At 43.4% G+C, this 16,263-nt stretch overlaps 1 protein-coding gene across 1 annotated transcript in view; it reads right to left on the bottom strand.

Annotated features, from left to right (window-relative positions):
* Positions 1 to 16,263, bottom strand: part of nudcd1 (NudC domain containing 1) — a 122,770-nt gene that overhangs the window by 49,712 nt on the left and 56,795 nt on the right. The window contains exon 6 of the mRNA XM_072466870.1: positions 11,097 to 11,301. Coding sequence (XP_072322971.1) covers positions 11,097 to 11,301 — 205 coding nt within the window. The remainder of the gene's footprint in view (positions 1 to 11,096; positions 11,302 to 16,263) is intronic.

Genomic DNA, 16,263 nt, shown 5'->3' with positions numbered 1-16,263 from the left:
TATAAATTTAATTTGTTGTTGTTGGTCTACAAGAAAATAAAAAGCAAATTAGTTTTATTCCAACATAACTCGATATTATTGGGCAAATTTTACTGAGCAAATGGCAGTGAAGCTGTCAGCATTTGCCGGCAGTGCATTGTTGAGAGGTTGAATAACTTTGGGAGGAGTGCACAGCCGCCCATAAAACTGACATTGCACTCAGCTGCTTCAGGGGCTTTGCTATCGCACTCACCAAACTCAAGTTTAATAGTGGACGAACAGGCACTGGTGAGAATCTGGGGTGACCGCCCACTAACAACAAAGTCTTTTCATCACAACATTTTAAGGCCAATATTTCCAAGCAGAAAGAGTCAACAGAGACTGTTCACAAATACAAATGAGGACATCAGTACTGATTTCAACTCAATGGATGATTTTAAATGCCTTTTTCAAAAAATTGATTTTGAACAATTTGGGCTGGCGTCAACAGGATTTTTAATTAAAAAACAATTCTGAACAAATTTATCCAACTCTTTTAAAAAAGCACTATTTTTAAGTGCTTCGGATCATATTTAGACTTAACCCTGAGGCAATGACTTTCTGAACAGGAGTTTATTATGGCGGATACTGCACCAGCTTAGTTTTGACAGATTCTATGGGCGTGGTTTGTATTTACTGCACCACACGCTGTCTTTTTTGTCCATTTTAAACAACGTTGCAGGGCCACCCTGTGGGAATACATATTCCTTGCAAATGAAATTCTCGCCCCATCACTGCGTTCAGTTGATACCTTAATTCAAGGTCAGTGCCAAGTAGCATTGCTTAGAGGCTAACTGCAAAGTCTGGAGCTAAGCAATGCATAGTTAGGTGGTCACAGGCAGTAATCTTTACTTTTGGATGCAAGAATCTACCTAGACAAAAAACTGCGCACTAAAACAGGCAACTGCTTTAGATGTTCTCAAAATGCAGATTAAGGAAAACAAATTAAGGCAAAATCAAATGGTGAACAGAGCGTGCTGGACCTTTGACAGAGGAACCATCTGTATACAATGCCATAGTTTTCTTGGGACTGAACTATTTGTTGCAAACATTTTTTTAAGCACATCAATAATAAATGTGATTTCCTGTTGAATACGGAGAGCTTGCTTTCCACCCTTGCCCAGTAAGCAGTCTGACAATCCCCTTCTGGCTTCCTTAAGGCTGTTGACTCCCAACGTCAAGCAAACCAGAGCAATTAATTTATCCATTGTCGAGTTCGGAGTGTGTACAAGTTTGAAGCCTTATCGCTGAAGTTTCAATCTAATGGAGGCTGAAAAGACAGCCTTCCTTTGTACAGAGTTATGTACTTAACAATAGATCATTCTCAGACTGGAACTGGTCTACCACAAATTCCAAAATAGCTTGGAAGCTATTTTACCTCTGCAACTGATGTTGGTTCAAGTAATGTTTGTGTGTCTGTTAGTCTATTAACAACATATCTCAAAACTAAATAGGCAGACTTCAATGAAACCTGGTACACAAATAGAATATGGCCCAAAGAAGAAATTATTAGATTTTGCCAAAGGTGTTGATCAGAATCCTGGAATTTTATTTTTTAAACGATACATTAATATGGGGAGATATAGCAAATTGGCTTTTTTTAAATTTTGTTGATTGCTTTAGCATATTGTTGGTTGTTGGTGGTGACATTTGCACAGCTGTAAAATTGGGAGCAGAGTTTTCAGAACAGGTTGTTGGATGCAGATTGGCTTGGAGTCTCCTCAGTGAGGTGGAAGCTCATAATAAAAATATTGCTTTTTCAGCTTTGTAGATAGGGCAGAGATCTGGTGGCATGGTGATAGTGTACCTACCAATGGGCCAGAAGCTCCAGGTTCTAGCCCCACTTCAGGACTTGATGGCCATGGAAGGTGCATTCATAACATGGCCAAACAGGCTGATTGTCAGCCTGTAAATGCTTTCAATATGTCTGAATGCAGGTGGTAAGAGCCATACTGCAAAAGGCAATGGCAAACCATTGCAGTACTTTGCCAAACATAATCATTGGAACAATCCAAATTAAGTCCATGGTCACTAATGCCCTCTTCCGACATGGTGCCTGAGGGAGGAGTTGCATAGCATCAAACAGGCAGGGAAAAACTTCCAAGAGATGGGTAACTGTAGTAACATTGATTTAACACAACAGGGTGGAATATACACTGTACTGAGTGTCCTCTTCATCTGTTGATAGCTTTGTGACATTGGGACAAAATAAAAAGCTTTGCATGGAAAAACAACCTCCAGATGGGAGGGATGTAGCAAAAGCTACATCTTGCGAGCTAACAATCTAGAAGATAATTTTTTGACAAGATTAAAAAGTCAGCCTCTGTAGTTTGCCCCAGACCAAATTGCACCAATTCAGGAAGATTTGCATGGTCAATACAAATTAAATCAAGATGGCCAGAAGATCTTTCAATCAAAATCTTTGCATTCTCAACAACTTGCATTAATTTAGTGAAACATCATCAGGCACTTCATAGGTGTGTCATCAAACAAAATAGAACCTCAAGCCACAAAGGGAAATGTTAGGACAGGTAATCAAAAGCTTGGTCAATGAGGTAGGTTTTAAGAAACAACTTAAAGAAGAAGAGAAAGTTAGAGAGGCAGAAAGAGGGGGGGAATTCCAGAGCGGAGGATCCAGGCAACTGAAGGCACAGCTGCCAACGCTTTTACATAAAATGCTCAGTTCAGAATTCATTTGCTCCGATACTTGATTGGTTAGTTGCACTGCTTTTGAAACATGATTTACTGAATGGATAACAAGTGCAGTGTGATAAGATAGTACAATGTCTGAAGTGTGAAACCGAGGAAATTCAGTGTGTCAGGCAAGACGTCTGCACCAAAATGTAATTATATCTTGCGGCATTAATACATTGAGAGTTCAAGCATTCAAATATGTAAAAGTACAATAGCCTGAATATGCACAGTCACTCGCATGTTAATAGAGAGCACAAAATATTTCACGCATGACACGAGAAGAAAAATGGACTAACAAGGGCTGCCTGCTTCATTCTAATTACAATACCTCAGGACGAGCCAGCACATTCAGAGGTGGAGGGGGAGTGAAGAGGCACCATCACCGACAGGAGCTATCCAACAGTTATTTTGCTTTTATAGTTTCTTTATTTGTTCATGGGATGTGGGTGTCGCTGGCCAGGACAGCACTTGTTGCCCATCCCTGGGGGCATTTAAGAGATCTAGAATCACAAGTAGGCCAGACCAGGTAAGGATGAAAGATTTCCTTCCCTCAAAGACATTAGTGAACCAGATGGGTTTTTACAACAATCAACGACGGTTTCATGGTCATCATTAGAATTTTTACATTCCAGATTTTTTTTCTTATTGAATTCAAATTCCACCACCTGCCCTGGTGGGATTCGCACCCATGTTGCCAGAGCATTGCCCTGGGGTTTAGGATTACTAGTCCAGTCACAACACCACTACGCCACTGCCTGTGTCACACAAAGAGCTTTAAAACATTTCAATATAGGCTCACAGAAAATGATGAGTTAAATTGTATTCTGGAAAGACAGATCTTTTCATTTTATGTTAATTTGTCCAACTCTCACTAAAATAAAACATCAATTCTTAGCAACAAAACATTGTTAAAAATGTGGATAAATGCAAGGTTATCCGCTTCGGCAGCAAAAATAGGAAGTCAGATTATTATTTGAATGGACGTAAATTGAGAGAGGTGGATACTCAGCGAGACCTTGGTGTCCTCATGCATCAGTCACTGAAAGTAAGCACGCAGGTACAGCAGGCAGTAAAGAAGGCAAATGGTATGTTGGCCTTCATAGCGAGAGGATTTGAGTACAGGAATAGAGATGTTTTACTGCAATTGTACAGAGCATTGGTGAGGCCACACCTGGAGTATTGTGGGCAATTTTGGTTTCCTTATCTGAGGAAGGATGTTCTTGCTATGGAGGGAGTGGAGCGAAGATTTACCCGGCTGATTCCTGGGATGGCGGGACTGACATATGACAAGAGACTCAGTTAGTTGGGATTATATTCATTGGAGTTTAGAAGAGTGAGAGGGGATCCCATGGAAACGTACAAAATTCTAACAGGATTAGACAGGGTAGATTCAGAAAGAATGTTGCCGATGGTTTCGGGGTGGGGGAGGGGGGAGCAGTACAGAATTGGGGTCATAGTTTGAGGAGTCCCTTTTAGGACTGAGGTGAGGAAAAATGTCTTCACTCAGAGTGATGAATCTGTGGAATTCGCTACCACAGAAAGAAGTTGAGGTCAAAACGTTGTGTAATTTCAAGAAGGAATTAGATCTAACTCTTGGGGCTAAAGGGATCAAAGGAATAGGGGGGGGCGGGGGAGAGGCAGATATCTGGGTATTGAATTGGATAATCAGCCAAGATCCTAATGAATGGAGGAGCAGTCTCGAAGGGCCGAATGGCCTCCTCCTGCTTCTATTTTCTATGTTTAAAATGGAGGTGTGCACTCATACACAGATTGCAAGCATTAGGCTCCCTCAGTTCAAACTGCACTTTTCTTGGGAGAACAGGTGGGAAAGAATCACTGATCAAATGCAGACACTCCCTGTAGTACATAATAGTCAACCCAAGTGTCACGTCTGGAAAAGAGTAACAGGGCCCAAGGAAATATCATCATGGAATATCACTTAGTGACCAGCATAAAATGCAAAGTGCTCAACCGTGGGAACTGAGCTAGTGTAACAAGTTTACTGTGTATTCTTCTTAATTAACAGATTTATTTTAAACTTACAAACAGTATAATGATTTACAATCTTATCTAATATGCGGTAGCCTGTCTGCTCCCTTCTGCCAAGTGATAGAATCAGAACAGGTGCAGGATCAGGCCATTCAGCCCATCATGTCCATGACTTCTCTCAGAAAGAGCAACTCACCTGGTCCCACTCACCTGACTTCTCCAGGTAGCCCGACAAATCTTTTCTCTTCAGATCATTATCTAACTCCCTGTTGAAAGGCTTCGATTGAATCTGCCACCACCACAATCTCAGGCAGTGCATTCCAGATCCTAACCACTCATTCCATAATATTGTGGTTGCTTCTTTTGCCAATCACCTTCAATCTGTTGGCTCTGGCTCTTTGAGCCTTTCACCAATAGGAAGAGTTACCTACTTTGTCCACACTCCTCACAATTTTAACACCTTGATCTTCCCTTCGCCAAGGAGAACAGTTCCAGCTTCTCAAAAGTTCCACATCCGTGGACCCATTCTCTTTTCTGCACCCTCTCTTAAGGCCTTCACACGCTTCCTAAGAGAGTGGCACCCAGAACTGGATGCAATACCCCCACTGACCTTTCAAATAAAGGGAACCATGATCATTTAGAACCAAAAACTATTATTTACCACAAACTGCAGTTTTCTGCATATATTTATAAAACATGTAACAAAAAAAATTGAACAAAGGTGGAAAAGAGTTTTAGAATAAAATTTGCCAAGATAAATATCTTCCTATCTAAATTGAAATAAAGCTATTTCCATTTTTAAGCCTATTCCATAGAAGCCATATAGTGCAGAAGGCAATTCGGCCCATCGAGTCTGCACAGACCCTCCCAAAGAGCACTCCATTCAGGCCCATTCCTCCACCCTAACCCCGTTACCCCGCACATGGATCATGGCCAGTCCACCTAACCTGCACATCTTTGCAAGTCCATAGACTTTGCTGACTCTGTGTTCTACTCATATGAACCTCCCAGGCCAAATTAAAAATCACAGGTCAAATTACTTTGTTGTTTAATGAGGAAGGTGTTCCTCATTCACCCTCCCTTGCCAAATGTATGGAGAATGTTAAATTGCATACAGTAAAATCAGAAGCTAAACTCCAAATTAAGCTGGGATATTAAATGCCTTGAAGCTGTGAAATTATTTTGTTTACTGCACTGTGAAATATATTACTAAGCAAAACCCATTATCCCACATCTATCTCCTGTCACAAGCCATAAAGTGATATTTCTTATGTGAGTTTTTCATTTTATAGATGTCCCTGTCCATACCCATGGCAGTGTGTACAGAAAGGGATTACAAATCATACACAGGCTAGAGTGACTTTTGAGGGTAGTGGATGCCTGGGGCAGAATGGAATAACCCCACGCATCCCTGGGTGCAGATTGGGAGAGGATTGGAGGGGGGGGGAGGAATATGAGTGGAGAAAGAGGCCATATAATGAGGTGGGAATTCACAGTGTGGAGAACCTTTCACTTTCCCAACTCTTCCCTCACTGAAGACCGGGTGAGAAGGCTAAAGAGCAGCCGTCCCGCCTGGAAGCCAATTGAGATAGTGGGCACTTAAAGTCCCCATTCTGCCACTGCTGGTATTCAACCAGGAGCAGGCGGGGGTAACGCCATATGGGTAACCTGCCAACTGAAGCCTGGGGGTGGCACGCCTGGTGGGGTAGTCCCTCCTTATTGGGCACGCTTTGCCCAATTAAGGAACCTGGAGATGGGCTTCCCCCACAGGACACCCCTCACCCAAACTTTACACGGACTCCTCTCCCTCCCCTTGCCAGGCCTGCCTGACTTATCACTGTTCTGGGGGTTCCAGCCACAATCCTCCTGCTGGGGTCAACTGTGACTGGCCGGTAGCTCTCGGGGGCAGTCCCTGTGCAGGAACCCCGATGGGGGATTGGGATTTAATCTGTCGGAGCCGCTGCAAATGGCCAATGGGCGGATCCAATAACGCAATCATCGCATTCCACTCAATATTTTCAATAAGGCAGAGATATTACATAAAAACCTCATCTTCATGGTTTAACTATTACCTATTTTAAAGAATCAGATAACCGATTTGAACCCAGTTTTGAATATATTACACAATTAACATAATTCTTCGAGCCAGCAAAAAATTGCATTCTATCCTAACCCTAGCCTCGGACCCAAGTAATCAAGATTTTTGAGAATGTTAGAGAATTACCTTAGGTCGAAGTCCAGTAATGAATTCTATTTCACGTATTGTAAAATTAGCTCATAGTTCTCGTGTTCACAATTTTAAGATCCTTTGTCTCTCAGTATTTGAGGACCAAGTCACTCAACAACGAAGAGGTCAGGGAGGGGAAGTAGCTCTGACCAAGGATGGGTGTTGCAATTTGAAAAGACAGGCTACCAAGCAACAACCAGCCCATAATGCAGCCCCACATTACCCCACCTGCCATTCACTGGGATGCCAATGTGTTCTGTGTGATGGAGGGGGTGATGGAGGAACTCTGATCCTCTAACTCACAAAGATTTGATAAGAAAGCGTTGAAGATCACGCTGGCCATTCTGGGCGCGGCAGCTGGTATTTACCCACTATCCAGGTGCAATGAATCATGGGACACATGCAACATAAAAACACCACCATCCTCAACCTTGGTGCTCTGATTAAGTAAATAGCAGAGCTGAACGAGCTCTCTCCAAATCTCAGCTCCATAAAATCGGTATGAAACAGAAAATAATACCAGAGAGTTGCCAACATTTTGATTGGGGCCACAATTTGAGAAATCCTACTGGAAATGCTGTCATCTTGAGGGACATATGTTGAAAGAACACAAAGATATATTCACATGAAAGAGCAGAATGTCCCAACGGTTAAAAATTTTGATCCGGGCGCCTTGATTAGTTCTAAATGGTATCTGTATAATTCTACTGCCTTTATTTACAACTTTTACAGAGTTTGGATTGGATTTGTTTATTGCCACATGTACCGAGGTACAATAAAAAGTATTGTTCTGCATACCATCAAGCCAGATCATTCCGCACATGAAAAGAAAATACATAATAGGACAAACATAAAATACACAATGTCACTATTTAGACAAAGGCATCGAGTGTGGCACTACTCAGTAGAGAAGATGTGTGAAGAGATCAGATCAGTCCATAAGAGGCTCGTTTAAGAGTCTTGTAACAAAGGGGAAGGAGTTGTTTTTGAACCTGTTAGTGCGTGTTCTCAGACTTCTGTATCTCCTGCCCGATGGAAGAAGTTGGAAGAGTGAGTAAGCCGGGTGGGAGGGCTCTTTGATTATGCTGCCCGCTTTCCAAAGGCAGCGGGAGGTGTAGATGGAATCAATGGATGGGAGGCAGGTTTGTGTGATGGACTAGGCGGTGTTCACCACTCTCTGAAGTTTCTTACGGTCTTGGGCCGAGCAGTTGCCATACCAGGCTGTGATGCAACCAGATAGGATGCTTTCTATGGTGCATCTGTAAACGTTTGCAAGAGTCAATGTGGACATGCCGAATTTCCTTAGTTTCCTGAGGAAGTATAGGCGCTGTTGTGCTTTCTTGTTGGTAGCGTCGACGTGGGTGGACCAGGCCAAATTGTTGGTGATGTTTATACCTAGGAATCTGAAGTTGCTAACCATCTCCACCTTGGCCCTATTGATGCAGACAAAGGTGTGTACAATACTTTGCTTCCTGAAGTTAATGACCAGCTCTTTAGTTTTGCTGGCATTGAGGGAGAGATTGTTGTCGTTACACCACTCCACGAGGTTCTCTATCTCCCACCTGTACTCTGACTCAACGTTGTTCGATATCCGACCCACTACGGTCATGTCATCAGCAAACTTGAAGATGGAGGTGGGGCCAAACAGTCGTGTGTATCAGGAGTGTAGTAGGGGGCTGAGTGCGCAGCCTTGCTGGACCCCGGTATTGAGGACTATCGTGGAGGTGGTTTTGTTGTTTATCCTTACTAATTGTGGTCTATGGGTTAGAAAGTCCAGGATCCAGTTGCAGAGTGAGGAGCCAAGTCCCAGGTTTTGGAGCTCTGATATGACCTTGGCTGGGATTATGGTGTTGAAGGCGGAGCTGTAGTCAATAAATAGGAGTCTGATGTAGGAGTCCTTGTTGTCGAGATGCGTGTCGGGCCAGAGAGATGGCGTCTGCTGTGGACCGGTTGCGGCGGTATGCGAATTGCAGTGGATCAAGGCGTTCTGGGAGTATGGAGTTGATGCCTCATGACCAACCTCTCAAAAGCACTACATTGCAATCGATGTCAAGGCCACCGGACGATAGTCATTGAGGCACATTTGCCTGGTTCTTCTTTGGCACAAGTATGATGGTGGTCTTCTTGCAGGCGGGGACCTCGGAACAGAGTAGGGAGTGGTTGAAGATGTCTGCGAACACATCTGCCAGCTGGTCTGTGCAGGATCTGAGTGCATGACCAGGGATCCTGTCCGGATCCGTCGCTTTCAGAGGGTTCACTTTCAAGAAGGCCGATCTGACTTCGGAAGCTGTGACGATGGGTATGGGTGTGTCCGGGGAAGTTGACAGCGGTTTGATAGTTTCCAATCGAACCGAGCATAGAATGCATCGAGTTCATCGGGGAAGGGTGCGCTGCTGCTGGAGATACTGCTCGGCGTTGCAGCCCGTTATGTTGTTTAAGCCTTGTCACAACTGACAAGAGTCTGTAACGCTAGCTTGGTTTGATATTGTCTCTTGGCATCCCTGATGACTTTGCAGAGGTCGTACCTGGATTTCTTGTATAGGTCAGGGTGGCCTGACTTGAATGCCTCAGACCTGGCCTTCAGTAGGGAGTCAATCTCGCGATTGAGCTATGGTTTCCGGTTGGGGAACATCCGCACTACTTTCTTTGGCAAGCAGTCATCTACACATTTGATGATAAAGTCTGTGACGGTGGTGGCATACCCGTTTAGATTGCTGGGTGAGTTCTTAAATATGGATCAGTCCATTGACTCCAAGCGGTCACATAGGAGCTCTCCTGTTGTCTCGGACCAGCACTGAACGACCCTTTGAACGGATTCTCCCGCTGAAGTTTCTGTTTGTATGCCGGGAGAAGGAGCATCGTCTTATGGTCTGATTTTCCGAAGTGCGGTCAGGGGTTAGGTTGGTAGGCACACTTGATTTTTGTGTAGCAGAGTTAGAGAGTGTTGTCGCCCTAGTAGGACAGGAGATGTGTTGGTGGAATATTGGCAGTACACTCTTGTTTTACTTCCTATTTTCAGGTATCGATTTTTCTTTTTTGCATTGACGGGATCTGGACACCTCTAGTTCTCGAGAAGGTGGTGGTGAGATGATTTCTTGAATATAAGTTGAGGGCTTGCTCGAAAATTTTAGTGGACAGTTAATAATCAATCCCATTTCTGTGGGACTGGGGTCACAGATAGGCCAGGCCAGGTAAAATCAGCAGATTTTCTTCCATAAAGGAAACTAGTGAACCAGATGGGTTTTAAATAACAATCCAGTAGTTACACAGTTGCCATTACTAATACGAGCTTTTTATTCCAGATTTATTTAATTAATTGCATTTGAATTCTTCAGCTAAAGTGGTAGGATTTAAACGCATTTCTCTGCATCATCAGTCCAGGTCTCTAGGTTATCAATCCAGCAACAAAATCACTATGTTACTGTACCACTAAAGTATTCCCGATACCTGCTGGGTAAGCTCTTCCTGCAAGGGAATCTACTTTAAATCACATATTGTAAAAAAGATATCCTGGGAAATGGTCTCCTCCAGCCATAATAATAATCTTTATTAGTGTCACAAGTAGGCTTATATTAATACTGCAGTTACTGTGAAAAGCCCCTAGTCGCCACATTCCGGCGCCTGTTCGGGTACACTGAGGGAGAACTCTAAATGTCAAATTCACCTAACAAGCACATCTTTCGGGACTTGTGGGAGGAAGCCGGAGCACCCGGAGGAAACCCAGATATCTGTACTCCTGGTCCCTACAGATTGATAGCTAAATGTAGAATTAGAGTGTTGGGGACGTGGGACTAAACGTGCCTGCTCTTTCCAAGAGCTAGCACAGGCACAAAAACTCTCCTCCAGTGGTGTAGGTTTCTGCAAAGCACAGAAAGAGGCCATTCAGCCCATCACGACAATTAGCTTTATTCCCTTTCTCCAGAACTCCGCAAGTTTCTCCCTTTCAAGATTCCCTTTTGAAAGTTATTGAATCTACCACCATCCATTCAGGAAGTGCATTTGGATCATAACCACTCATATAATTAGCTTACATCTGCGTCCTCTGCTACTTACCTTCCTGCTAGTGGAAAGTTTTCCCCCAGCTATTTTATCAAACCACCTCATAGGCCACTTTCTCTAGTGCCACTTTTTTGCAATTATTAAGATCGAGAGTGGGGAAGCTACTTACCTATTGTCATTAACTGTCCAGGTGCTAAGGCCCTGGTCAACTGGAGAGTACAACTGGCCCTCTACGAAAGCGGTGTGTCCTTTCAATCCAACTTGCAAGTGACCTGGTGACAACTGAAAGTCTATGTTCAGTTTTGTGGTGTTATCCGGCAGTTGAATGTTTACTGTCAGATCTTCATCCGTCTGCTGCCAATAATATATCGGTTCTGTGAAATTAAAATCCAATTTCTCACCGTTACTAACTGGGGCAAAGCATCCACAACTCCTCCCTTAACTTCTCCATGCCCGCAACCCCATAACTATTTCTTAGACCACCGTTGAGGGAAATAAAAGGCAGCAAGTGTTTCATGAATATGATATTTTAAAACATCAAAGTGCCACTCTGCTGTGCAGTGTTCCATACAAATGTTCCCGAACGCTGCACACACAGATTACATGCATTTGCTCACAGCTTTTCTCCAATTACGCAAGAGGACATTGCTGACATTTGAATTTATATGGGTTAGATCAGCCCAAATTATGATCGAAATAAATTCTAGAAAATAATGCAGAGCATCCCTCTTTGCATCATTAGGTTTCTTCATTACCGCAACAATTTCATTTTAATCTGACCACTGGCAAACATGCAAGACACTTTGACACTAAGCTGATCTTTACAGGAAATATTTCACGATGCCTTTTGCCAGAAGATTCAATCCATTTTAAAACTTCATTAATGGGGATTACATATTTTGTTAAAAAAAAAAAATTCATCATCTCAGCAACTTGTTGTGGAGTTAATATAAACAATGTAAACTCTGTGTTTGAGACCCGAGATTAGACAAGCAGAGTTACCACAATCACGTGGAAACAGTCGCTGGTTCAGTTGCTTCCAGTAATACAATCACACTTACACTGGCATTTATTATCAAAAGGAATTTGCTTTAAAAAGCCAAATTATTGGACTTCTATTTATGATTCATTAATTGTAAGAGCTTTGGCAAATTAGTGGATTATACCCCAATAAATCAGGAATCATTTACAAAATGAGTTGTCTGATTTGCTTTCTCTCTCGCAACCCTCCATGTGGACTTATCAAATATATGTCCATAGAATTCCTGCAGTGCAGAAGGAGGCCATTCGGCCCAACGGGTCTGCACTGACCCCCTGAAAGAGCACCCTACCTAGGCTCACTCCCCCACCCTATCCCCATAACCCCACCTAACCTGCACATCTTTGGACTGTGGGAGGAAACCGGAGCACCCGGAGGAAACCCACACACACACGGGGAGAATGTGCAAACTCCACGCAGAGAGTCACACAAGGCTGGAATCGAACCTGGGTCCCTCATGCTGCGAGGCAGCAGTGCTAACCATTGTGCCACCCATATCGAGGGAAATCTGGTTAAAGGTCATCAACCTGAAAAGTTTACTCTTCCTTCCTCTTTCCAGAGATGTGAACTGAAATACAAAGTGTTTCCAGTAATTTATTCCAGGTTTTCACCATTTACAGTATTTTACCTTTGGTCGGTATTTTGTTGACTTTGATTATAGAAGTGTCAAATTTTTTCAAACATGAAATTATCATCCATTAATACATGAATGCCACGTATTTAAAAATCTGCATACATTAAGACTATGAAATATAGATATATTTAAAACAAACACAACTTGCTTCCCTGAAAAGACCCAACGTGGGCTATCACAGAGAGTAACCCAGCTGTGCAGCTATTGAAGGTCTGAGCCAAGGTGAACTTGCTCTTGTAGTCATCATCTATGAATGTCTCCAACACCGAGTTAAAGGATTAACAGAGGGAAACAGTCAGGGTCCTCAATCAAATCACTGTTCAGCAACCCCCACTTAAAGTACATCCGTGATGTCAAGGCAGCATATGACCGAGTGTGGGTCAACGGGAATCAGGGGGGAAGCTATCCACTGTTTGGAGTCATATCGAGCAAAATGGAAGTTGGTTGCATTCTTGGAAGACATTCATCTCAGCCCTAGGATGTTGCTGTAAGAGATCCTCAGGGTAGTATCGTAAGTCAAACATCTTCAGCTGCTTCATCAATTACCTTCTCTCCTGTCAGAAAGGAGCTGCTCGCTGATATTTGGATTGGATTGGATTTGTTTGTCACGTGTACCGGGGTACAGTGAAAAGTATTTTTCTGCGAGCAGCTCAACAGATCATTAAATACATGAGAAGAAAAGGGAATAAAAGAAAATACATAATAGGGCAACACAACATATACAATGTAACTACATAAGCACTGGCATCGGGTGAAGCATACAGGGTGTAGTGTTAATGAGGTCAGTCCATAAGAAGGTCATTTAGGAGTCTGGTGACAGCGGGGAAGAAGCTGTTTTTGAGTCTGTTCGTGCGTGTTCTCAGACTTCTGTATCTCCTGCCCGATGGAAGAAGTTGGAAGAGTGAGTAAGCCGGGTGGGAGGGATCTTTAATTATGCTGCCCACTTTCCCCAGGCAGCGGGAGGTGTAGATGGAGTCAATGGATGGGAGGCAGATTTGTGTGATGGACTGGGCGGTGTTCACGACTCTCTGAAGTTTCTTGCGGTCCTGGGCCGAGCTGTTGCCATACCAGGCTGTGATGCAGCCCGATAGGATGCTTTCTATGGTGCATCTGTAAAAGTTGGTATGGGTTAATGTGGACATGCCAAATTTCCTTAGTTTCCTGAGGAAGTATAGGCGCTGTTGTGCTTTCTTGGTGGTAGCGTCGACGTGGGTGGACCAGGACAGATTTTTGGAGATGTGCACCCCTAGGAATTTGAAACTGCTAATCATCTCCACCTCGGCCCCGTTGATGCTGACAGGGGTGTGTACAGTACTTTGCTTCCTGAAGTCAATTACCAGCTCTTTAGTTTTGCTGGCATTGAGGGAGAGATTGTTGTCGCTACACCACTCCACTAGGTTCTCTATCTCCCTCCTGTATTCAGACTCATCGTTATTCAAGATCCAGCCCACTATGGTCGTATCGTCAGCAAACTTGTAGATGGAGTTGGAACCAAGTTTTTCCACGCAGTCGTGTGTGTCCAGGGAGTAGAGTAGGGGGCTAAGTACGCAGCCTTGCGGGGCGCCGGTGTTGAGGACTATTGTGGAGGAGGTGTTGTTGTTCATTCTTCCTGATTGTGGTCTGTTGGTCAGAAAATCGAGGATCCAGTTGCAGAGCGGGGAGCCAAGTCCTAGGTTTTGGAGCTTTGATATGAGCTTGGCTGGGATTATGATGTTGAAGGCGGAGCTGTAGTCAATAAATAGGAGTCTGATGTAGGAGTCCTTGTTTTCAAGATGGTCTAGGGATTAGTGTAGGGCCAGGGAAATGGTATCTGATGTGGACTGGTTGCAGCGTTTGAGTAGTGTTCAATTTCTCAGTTAATGAGGCAGTCAATGATTGAAGCAACAAAACCTCGACAACAAACGGACTTGCGCTGATAAGTGGCAAGTAATATTGGTAACCCAAGAGCGCCAGGCAACGATCAACTGCAACAAAAGAGAATCCAACCAATCACCCTTGACATCCAACAGGATCACCATGGCCAAAGACTCCGCCATCAGCATCCTGGAGGTCACCGTTAACCAGATTCATAAATGCCGTGGCTGGCAGAGGTCAGGATTTTTGAATTCATTCTTGGCACTTGGGCATCATTAACATTTTCTTACCCTTCACTAGTTCCTTCAAGAAGTGCTTGAAGTTTTGAATTGCTGCAGTACCATGTGGCAAAGGTACTGCCAGAGCTGTTCAGCATGCAGTTGCAAGACTTTGACTCAGAGGCAAAGGAGGAAGCAGGGATGTACTCCCAACTCAGAATGGTGTGTGACTGAGAGTTAGTGGAGTTCAAATAAGTTTGTTGTTCTAGGCGGTGGAGGTTGCAGGTTTGGGAGGTGTTCCTGAAGGAGCCTTGGTCAGTTGTTGCGGTGCAGTTCATCCCCGTCCAGTGACCACCATCACCCCCGCCCCCACCACACACACACCCACACACACACAACCATCCTCAGCTGAGTAACCCGTCAATACCCACGTACAACATCAGCAGCCAAATGTCAGATTGTGACTTCAGGAAGAGGAATTCACTCGGTGAAAAATAGTTACTTGGATGACCAAATGGAAACCATTCCCCAACATGATCCTGTCGCTTCTGGAGAAAGGGCAAAAAGAAATGGATTGCCACAAGCACTAATTGCTTGGTGTACATTTCATGGACTGCAAGTTTGACTGATCCAAGGCCCTCAAACTGCTGCTCTGCAACTGCCATTACTGGGAAGTGACAAGAAATAGGGATATCTTTCTCTGTAGTTCGTGATATGAAAGCTTAAGGATTGAAAAAGATACAATAGTTATTTAACAACAGTCTGACCTTCAGACACAACAGATTTTACCAGAATCAAAGTTTTGCTGTCAATACAACCTTTCTTGAGCAACTCAAGACCAAAGATCAATTTCCTTGGAGCTAAGAAGGTTCCTCTCCGATATTGCCGGGTTCCAATGTTGTCTGTAATTCTCCGGAATATATCTGCAGAATAGTTTTTAACAGTTTTCTCCTTTGGCTTGAAAATGCAATACTTTTTGTAGTTTGTCCATTCTAAGAATTAAAGAACTTGCTGCTGCACAGAACAGGCGAGTGTACACGCGTTTCTCACAGTTCAGCAAAGCAGTTGCTCTTGGTTGCCTAGGATTCTTACCAAATTCATTCATTCCTTCCTAAAGAGCAAGTGCTCAAAGTCCGTGCCGAGAACGCCAAGGTTCTTCAGAGGAAAACCATATGATGTGGATCAATGGCAGAAATAATTACAATTACATCTGAAGTTATTGGCTTTAGCACACGTTCTCCAAAACTTCATTTCTCTTTAGGTTTTCTGGCATTGATGTACGATTGCCTTCAAGCCAACCATTAGTGGTTTCTCCTGCAGTTCGGTCTCACAGTTTAAGCGCTAATAACTATTTCTCTAACATCTTTTTTGAAATGCCTTAGTAACCTAGGATACTGATGGACTTTGGTTTGTTTCTTAATCACAGGATGCATTACTCATTCTGCAGATGAAGGCCCAAGAGAGAGGGGAAAGAAACAATGTGCAAATTAACACAGAATGATTTTAGTGCATTTAGAAGTGTATTATTCTTTTTAAGCTCCTTTTGCAGCCTCCAGAAATCTTTCATGAGGTCACAATTTTTTTAATCATT

This window comes from Scyliorhinus torazame, chromosome 11, assembly GCF_047496885.1.
Source record: "Scyliorhinus torazame isolate Kashiwa2021f chromosome 11, sScyTor2.1, whole genome shotgun sequence".
NCBI classification, from domain to species: Eukaryota; Metazoa; Chordata; class Chondrichthyes; order Carcharhiniformes; family Scyliorhinidae; genus Scyliorhinus; species Scyliorhinus torazame.
This window is presented reverse-complemented; position numbering and strand designations above follow the sequence as displayed.